Source organism: Austrofundulus limnaeus, unplaced genomic scaffold (genome assembly GCF_001266775.1).
Source record: "Austrofundulus limnaeus strain Quisiro unplaced genomic scaffold, Austrofundulus_limnaeus-1.0 Scaffold736, whole genome shotgun sequence".
In the NCBI taxonomy this organism is placed as follows: Eukaryota; Metazoa; Chordata; class Actinopteri; order Cyprinodontiformes; family Rivulidae; genus Austrofundulus; species Austrofundulus limnaeus.
This window is the reverse complement of record NW_013953138.1, coordinates 1-8,617: the sequence shown is the minus strand read 5'-3', so window position 1 is coordinate 8,617 and position 8,617 is coordinate 1. Positions and strand designations below refer to the sequence as shown.

The following is an 8,617-nucleotide window of genomic DNA, read 5'->3' as shown; positions in this document are numbered from 1 at the left end:
GCCCTATAGGCCTCTAAGCTTTTATCCATAAGGACTTTTTTTTTTTTGCATTATTTTTGCTTTTATAATTTACGGTAAGTACTTTTACTTAAGTAAAAAGCTTGAGTCAATACTTCAGCCTCTGCAGAGGTCTTTTTAAACCCTAGTATCTTTAATTCTGACGTAATAAAWTTTACCAGTATTTCCTGACCGTCTTGCTTTCACCTTAAGGTTTCAGCACTGTATACCAGTCTTTTTATTTTTACTTTTAAGAGTTGTGTCTGGKTTGACTTTCGATTTCTTACATTCATTGTTGCTGTTCTGGGCTGCCTGTGTGTTATTACGGCATCACACAGAGTCAGCATTTGTATTTACAGRGTTTTTGAACAATTTTTGAATAAAATACTTCTTTTTTGCTCTGCTTTGCCTGAACTGAGCAACTCAGTGTGACTAATCCAAAGATACCTTTGCAATAATTTAGCCCACATGCTATCATCTGTCCTTTTTTGTGTGTGTTTTGATCTTTCATCATTCTGGACTCTATGCTCTGCTCAGGAATGGAGGTGTTTGCACACAGTATACTTGTTTCAGCAAAAGCACATTATTAGTTCTCAAGACCTGGAAAACATCAGAATATGAGTTTCTAACTGGACCACACAATAAGAAATCAGCTGTCTTATTGTTGACATTACTTTACATATACAGTGTAAAAACACCAGGTTATCTCTGCTACCATGTTAGGAATATTACACAATAAATATGAAGTTTAAGATATATTTTAACATCGTTTGTTAGTGACAGCGATCTTTTCTCCAGTTTGTGCTTCTAGATCATTCAGACTATAATGTAAAATGGTCCAGTTAATCCAAACCATGACTAATCTCCTCCAAACGTCCTTTGTCCATCTTTCAGTGTGATGAAAACGCKACCTTCAGTAACCAGGGTCTGTACCTGAGCCTTCCCTGCTGTAAAGAGGACTTCAACAGCTGCCCCAACCTGCCAGCCAACCTGCCTTTCCAGAGAAGCCCCAAAGAAACCTTCTGGGTCTCTACAATACTCTGCTCCACCAAACTCACTCAGAATGGTAGCTTCACATCTAACACTTTACAAACGCCTCCTATTTGTGTAGTCCTGTTTGAMTCAGTTCAACTGACTGAAGTTTTACTGCTTTTAGTCGATCTTCTGGCTCTTCTGAACTGGAAGGCCCATCCYGACCGGGTGCTGGACATCCTCGGTCGACTTCGCCAAATCAGTGGAGAGGAGATTGTAAAAGTAATTATATTATTCTTGTTTGAGTGTAGATCCTAGAAGCTTCACTGAATGTATGTTGATTATTTTAAAGATATGACTTGTAGTTTTTAAACAGTGACTTTTTGTTTGAGGCTTYCTTTTCAGTCTGTTTCTATCTGTCTCCTGAGTTTCCTGTAAGGGAGTGAGACACCATGACCATAAAGAGCCACTGACAACAGCTTTAACTTTTTTTTTCTTGATTCTTCAGAAATGTTTCAGTTAGCTGAATATTTTGTTTAGTTTACATTGATTTTTACGGTTAAGCAGAGAGTTTTTCCATTTATCATGATAAATGCTTCAGCCACAAAAAGGTCCCGTTATATTAAAATAATAGAATTTACTGTCCTGTTTTTAGATACCGGGCTTTCCTTTTTTCAATTTCCTCTGCTTCTATTTTTGGTAACTTTCATGTGATGCTTGTTTTGAGATTAGTTCCTTTTTTCCTCTCTCTCCCAGTTCCTGAGAGACGTCCTGGATACGCTTTTCTGTCTCTTAGATGACAACACCGATAAATATGGACCGCTGGTTTTCCAGTCTTTGGTAGGAAGATTTGAAGAACACAGCTGCGCTCACGTATTAAATCATGCTTGGTGACTTTTAAGCTGTGAAATTAGACGATAACGCATGCATTTGTGTGCTCAGGTGTTCATCATTAACCTGCTCAGGGACAGCCGCTTCTACCACTTCAGACCCGTCATGGACGCCTACATCCAGAACCACTTTGCTGGCGCCTTGGCGTACAAGTAAAACAAAATTCTTATTTAAATAAGCAGTTTAAAACGAACATAATGCAATTTCTTTAAAGCCCTGCAACGTTTCTTACCACTGGGCCATTTTGTCTGTAGAGAACTGATTCGATGTTTGAAGTGGTACATGGACCGCTCAGCRGAGGTCGTCCGACAGGATCACATACAAGAAGCCATGAGGGTAAAGTATTGGACTRGGGTCCCTCTGCTTCAGTCCTGGCTCCGTCAGTGGAGATTAATTAGACTTAAAAGAGGAAACGGTCAAAGAGAAACAGAGCTGATATGGAGTAATGTGACACCGCTCGAGGACTCGGGAAGTAGACTCCCTGCTGGATTCCTTGTGAAAGGAAGTCATTGGAAAGCCTCGCTGATATCGATACACATAGTMCAGCATTTTCATGTGGCCTTTGTGGCGAGATAATTGTACATTTTTTTACATATTTATTTTCAACCTCAAACAAATTTTGTTTGCWAAAGAACTGAAAGTTAAGAGAGGARGTGGGGGTTCCCTGGTCGTATGTCTCCATCTCTTTTTTTTTCTCTGACGACRATCAGGCTTTGGAGTACCTGTTCAAGTTCATTGTGCAGTCTCGAATCCTGTATGCAAGAGCCACCTGTGGGATGGAGGAGGAGCCGTTCAGAGCCAGCATCCAGGAGCTGTTCCAGTCCATCCGCTTCGTCCTGAGCCTGGACAGCCGCAGCTCTGAAAATCTGGTCTTCACACAGGTTAAATTCATTAAAACATACAGCACATCGCACGCTTTGGAGTCTGTTTTTTCATCTTTATTTATTTATGATTTTTTTTTGCATTCATGTCTCAGTGATTTCTTTATCTTCTGTTTCCATTACTCTGTTTGTTCTGTTACTGATGCTTTAATGACCGTTGCTTCATCCTTGGCTTGATTTTGGACACTTTAGGGCTGTGATCAGCTGCATGCCTGTCTGTGGTCATGTCTCTTGGCTCTCGTCCTTCTCAGTAAGTCACAGCACCCCCCTGTGTTGGTTCCACTCTGCAGCAGATGCTGTGCAACCGTCAGCCTGCTCAAACAGGATGATTCATTTTTAAGACACTAAATGCTAGCTTCTGTTTAGTGCTGATTTTTGCCACATTAACATTTTGTATCACTTTAAAAATGTAATTTAATACATTTTGTTTATTACCGCTGAAAGTGGGTTTATATTTACACGTATCTTTGCTTCCCTGTGTCCTTTATTTCCTCACTCCAGGCAGCGCTGTTGAACAGTTTCCCTGATATCTTTGATGAGCTGCTGCAGATGTTCACCGTTCAGGAGGTGGCTGAATATGTCAGGGGCACCCTGGGGAGCATGCCCAGCACGGTGGACATCGGTCAGTCCATGGATGTGGTGAAACTGCAGTCCATCGCTCGCACGGTTGAGAGCCGCCTCTTTTTCTTCCCCGGTGAGACACATAGGAAGGATTTAGAATATATATTTTAAATCTAAATAAACAAAATGGTCTGGAATGGTTTAGTAATTTCACCTGGTCGCGTGCTCTCTTTTTTCAGAGTCCCGTAGTATACTGCTGCCGGTCGTTCTGCATCATATCCATCTGCATCTGCGCCAGCAGAGGGAGCTGCTCATTTGTTCTGGGATCCTGGGAAGCATCTTTTCGATAATCAAAACAAGCTCCATGGTACACTCTGGTTGTAAACCTTAAAGGAGACATGTCTGGAGTATAAATCCTTCCTTTTCATATTTAAATCTTTCAGTTTGTGTCTGTATAAAGTGGAACTACAATGCTTTTGTCCGAATTCCTCATTAATGTAACTCCACAAGACCCTCTTTTACCCCTTTTTTGAGGTGTGCCTTAGATCAACTCATTTTAGTGCTGTCTCTTTAAACTTAAAGAGACACTTCAGACCCCACCTCGCCCCAGGGTGCACCCCCAATGATTATTGTACACTTCACCCTGTTCGGCCATTTTTGTAGTTTGAAAGTATGTTTAAATTTACAAATTTACAAACTGATTAAAATATGTCAACAAGGGAAGACTTGACAGATTTAAGAAATTAGTTTTCCGGAAGTCTCTGACCTTGTTTAGAAGCTCTGCAGAAATGTTGTTCAAAACGCATAATTGGGACTGAAAAATGTGACCCAAACAGAATATGAAGATATCTARGCAGCACTTGGAGAGACTCCAAGCGTACAACAAAAAGTGGATTTTGCATGATATGTCCCCTTTAACACATAATACAACATAAATCCAGTTCCCCATTTTTGGAATAACATGTGTTATAAATTCACAACCGGTTTCTAAGTTTGAACTCTGAGGCAATCCTCAGTCCACTTTGACTTTGCCTTTCAGGAGTCTTCTGTTCAGGAGGAGGTGGAAATGATGGTGGAGAGCTTACTGGATGTGCTGCTGCAGACTCTGCTGTCCATCATGAGCAAATCTCATTCTGTGGAGACGTCCAGAGGACAGCGCTGTCCTCAGTGCACCGCAGAGATAACGGTAAGCTTCCACTCAAAGCACTTCTTGGAAAGATTACAAAAGCACAGGAAGTTGGATATTATTTTGAGTTGATTCGTGTCAATGTTTCTGTTGGTTTACATGTTGTTTTATTTATTTAAATTCTTTTTGGCTTTTTATGCAGGGGGAGTATGTTTCCTGCCTTCTCTCTCTGCTCCGGCAGATGACYGAGATTCACTTTCACCATCTGCTCAACAGCTTCCACAGCAAGGAGGAACTAAAGGTGGGGAAGCCTCACCTCGAACTGAACGCGCGAGTTTACAAGAGAGCTGAGATCAGAMTGAACAGACGAACCACATACTGCACTTAGCCTGAACAGACTCTGGTAAATCATTTTCTTGCAGGAGTTCCTGCTGAAGATTTTCTGCGTATTTCGCAACCTAATGAAGCTGACCATCTTCCCCCGGGACTGGAGCGTGATGCGGCTGCTGACTAGTCAGTGAGTCCTGCCCTTTTTTTTGTCCCARAGATGAATTCAGGAATACAGCCAAGCTTTTAGATCAGGCACTTATTCAGATAGTCCTGATCTGAAGGTGATGCTTGCTTTGCAAATTTTTATATCCGTTTTTTTTTTTGGCAGAATGTTCAGTTTTCTTTGAGCTTATTGTGTAATGTTTGGTTTTCTGCAGTATCATTGTGGTGACGACGCAGTTTCTGTCACCGGCACTGCACAAGAACTTCTCTGAGGGAGACTTTGATTTTAAGGTAGGTGTGTGGGCCGAGGCAGGCTGTAGCTTCATAAAACTTTTTATCACCCGTCACTAAATAGTGGACAAAATTGGTGCCCGTTTGCGAGTCTGTTTTGTTACCAAAATATTGAAGAAAAAAAAAACACTACGTAATTTTAATAAAACTCGCAAAAATAATCTCATGTACTTACAACCAATCAACTTTTGTAATCAGTACAAGTTAACCTCTTAATATCCCAGTTAAAGCTCAGAATGCCGCTGCCCACAAGTAGCCTAATACCAAAAACACAACATAATAAGTAAATCCATACTTTTTTCAAAGCATTTACATCCAAACAACTTATAAACCAGCAGCAGCAGGATATAAATTTTTACTTACTTTTAATGAATCTGTCTTCTTTTATGACCAAAAGAATAATCCAAAAATCCAAAATGGCATCCAGGATGAAGCAACCTTTGTTTTTTTTAAAGGTAATTTTCATGCACCAAAACTCACTCTTCCTTCTGCTGAAGCACTCATAATAACTTGTAACAGACGCATTTCTCTTTTTAACAGGTTTTGGCAGCTTAAACATTATTTTTTTCCCCACATCCTCTTTTCTTCACCACTGGGTGGCCKCTGGAACAGAAAATGGCATTGTGTCAAAACAAAATCTTTCTTTGTAATCTCAGATACGTATTATTTGCTGTTGACTCACAACTTGACACGTTGACTTAAAGAGAATTTGATTGGCCACACATCTATGATGTCAGAACAAGGATCAGTGCTGATTGGTTTGTTCTACAGTCGGTCAAATGATGCAGTCCAGGGGRGGGTCATATGGACCGTACTTGACATTATTGACTGTAGAAAAGCCATAGAAAATCCAGTTGGTCAAGAAAAGTGTCAGTCATAACAGGAGGACTGAATCATTTTCACACCCTCCTACATAGATTAGAATGTGCCAGCCGTATATACCAGCCTTTGAAGTGGAGAAAAGCAGATGCTGACCTCGCTGGGTCAGTGAGCATTGAGAGGTGGAGAAGGCCACCACAAGAAACAGAAATGGCTTTAATTCAGCCAGTTTTATAGATATTAAAAMGAAATTTGGTGTGGTAGTACTGTAGTTGAGAATTGTTCTCAAAACATAGTTTGATTGCAACATATTACACATGAACTTTGCAAGCCCTAAGGGGCTTTAGAGGTAATTTCCGCCTGAAAATGCACAGCAAAATAAWGCAAGAARAGCRCCACAGGTATAAYGTCTAAATGCTAACTCTTGGTACCTCTGTAAAGGTAAGATCTCAAAGATAATTTCTTAAGTGAAACCACTGTTGTAYCTCTTWCTGTGCCTGAGTTATTTGTGATCAAATAAAGAAAATGTGTAATTTTTTTAGCCTCGCCTAAATTTTTTTAAATCAACATTGCAAAACACAATGAAAATTCTTGTGAAAACCCAGGAAWGCCCTTAGATTTTWTACATCTACYTCTTGWGAAAAATTGAAGCAAAGTAMGARGGAATAAGTTGAAGTATATTCATTTCACAAAGGTTTTAGTGAGCAGTGTGCCAGGCAGAAATGGCATTTTGGCACAATTTAGTCAAATGTACCCAAAACTGTGCCAAATGAYTTTTTTACTTTATAAAAGAGAATCTGGTCTAATAAAAGTGTTGATTTCTATTGTAGGACTCATTTTTCATATGACATAACCCTTTCTTTTTACATTTGCACTGTGCATCATCAAAATCTACCATTGTGCACACCTTGAAATCGAATGGAACCTAACTCCGCCTCAACGTTTTACGCATGAGGGCTGTTATTTATACTCTCGGTTTCGCACAAACTTCACATCACCAAACAAAGAGTAACACAGTGTCAAGATGTATCCATGAATTCGTGAGAGCTTTGTCTTTTCAAAGATACCAAAGGGAAGGGTATGGAACCAAAACTTGCACAGCAACAGATGCGGAGAACTTCCTGAAACTGAAATGGTCCGCGACGGTTCAAGTAACTTACAAATGTTTATATAGCTCTAAAATCATAAATATTTATCCAAAAATAATTTGGCGACTCATTTTAAAAACATTGAAGACACCTTTTGTGACGGACTTACAAAAAAATGGGAAAAAAAGTTTTACCTACTTTAGCAAACAACAATGAACGACACCATCTGCTGRACAGAGCCCGTAGGGCACCTTGGCAGTACCTATTCGAGTCTACCCTGTTTGTTTTTCTCCTGAAAAAAAGTGTCTAACTCAGTCAGGTTTACAGATATCAYGCTAGAATGTAAGGTGGTAGGAGCTGAAAGTGTCACAACATACTGTGAGTGTGACAGCTGGTGATWTCGCTTGAGATCTTGCATAACGTTTCTTCCAAGGTTTGACCAAAAGTCTACAAAACAGCATCATTTCTCAACAGAAGATAATCTCAGGCTAGAACTGAAAGGAGATGTTCAACATGTATTCCTTCAGTTAATGTCAGGTCTATTAGCTATTTATGTTCATTTCTTCTTCTTCTCAGGTGTGGAATTCCTTCTTTAGCCTCACAGTTCTGTACATCAATCAGCCCAGTCTGCAGCTCGAATCACTTCCTCCCGCGAAGAGAAAGAAAACTCTGGACAAGTAAGAACCCTTTAACTTTTACATGTGTTCTTTCGCTGGTACGTTGATAAGTTACCATTTTTTATCGTGCTTGTTCTCTGTCTATCTTTTTGCTTGTGTAGGTATGGTGACTTGAGGGTAATCATGGCGTATGAGCTCTTCAGCATGTGGCAAAAATTAGGTGCGTCATCCCCACCATCCACCCCCCCCTCCACACACACACACTGGACTCACATCACAGGGAAGCTCAGTACCTTTCTGTGTTTTATGAAGTTCTGCAAAGGCTTTTGTCTGTGTGGATCTGCACAATGCAGGAGACAACAAGCCCCACTTCATCCCAGGAATGATGGGTCCCTTCCTCGGCGTCACTTTGGTGCCTCAGACTGAAGTTCGGAATATCATGATCCCGATCTTTCATGACATGATGGACTGGGAGCAAAGGAAAAATGGCAATTTCAAACAGGTGAAACTCTCAAGCAATAAAATGCAGAGTGAACGTTGCATTCATGGGTTTGTCGCATGAAGAAACATTTTTTTGTGTGTTTAGGTCGAGGCAGAGCTGATGGATAAGCTGGAGAGCATGGTGTCGGACGGTAAAGGAGARGATAACCACAGAGAACTGTTCAGCCTTCTGTAAGCATCAAATGTGTTTATTGAGATTAATACTCAAAATGTGATCCACTATATCTAAATGAGGATTAAGTCAAATTTGGTCAAAATGACCTAATTACATTTTCAGATTATTGGCGTTAAAAGCTACATTTTGATACCTGGATCTTCTGATATTGTAATTAAATCCATATATATGACTTATTTGTCTTGTTGGTTGCAATAATACATAAA

At 40.1% G+C, this 8,617-nt stretch overlaps 1 protein-coding gene across 1 annotated transcript in view; it reads left to right on the top strand.

Moving 5' to 3' along the window:
* Window positions 1-8,470, top strand: part of LOC106532233 (dedicator of cytokinesis protein 3) — a 37,329-nt gene extending 28,859 nt beyond the window's left edge. The window contains exons 18-33 of the mRNA XM_014028257.1: window positions 892-1,063; window positions 1,154-1,251; window positions 1,726-1,809; window positions 1,912-2,012; window positions 2,115-2,196; window positions 2,571-2,741; window positions 3,243-3,435; window positions 3,542-3,669; window positions 4,342-4,488; window positions 4,631-4,729; window positions 4,851-4,945; window positions 5,136-5,211; window positions 7,695-7,795; window positions 7,897-7,955; window positions 8,089-8,237; window positions 8,322-8,470. Coding sequence (XP_013883711.1) covers window positions 892-1,063; window positions 1,154-1,251; window positions 1,726-1,809; window positions 1,912-2,012; window positions 2,115-2,196; window positions 2,571-2,741; window positions 3,243-3,435; window positions 3,542-3,669; window positions 4,342-4,488; window positions 4,631-4,729; window positions 4,851-4,945; window positions 5,136-5,211; window positions 7,695-7,795; window positions 7,897-7,955; window positions 8,089-8,237; window positions 8,322-8,411 — 1,845 coding nt within the window. The 3' untranslated portion in view covers window positions 8,412-8,470. The remainder of the gene's footprint in view (window positions 1-891; window positions 1,064-1,153; window positions 1,252-1,725; window positions 1,810-1,911; window positions 2,013-2,114; window positions 2,197-2,570; window positions 2,742-3,242; window positions 3,436-3,541; window positions 3,670-4,341; window positions 4,489-4,630; window positions 4,730-4,850; window positions 4,946-5,135; window positions 5,212-7,694; window positions 7,796-7,896; window positions 7,956-8,088; window positions 8,238-8,321) is intronic.
* The last annotated feature ends 147 nt before the right edge of the window (window positions 8,471-8,617 follow it).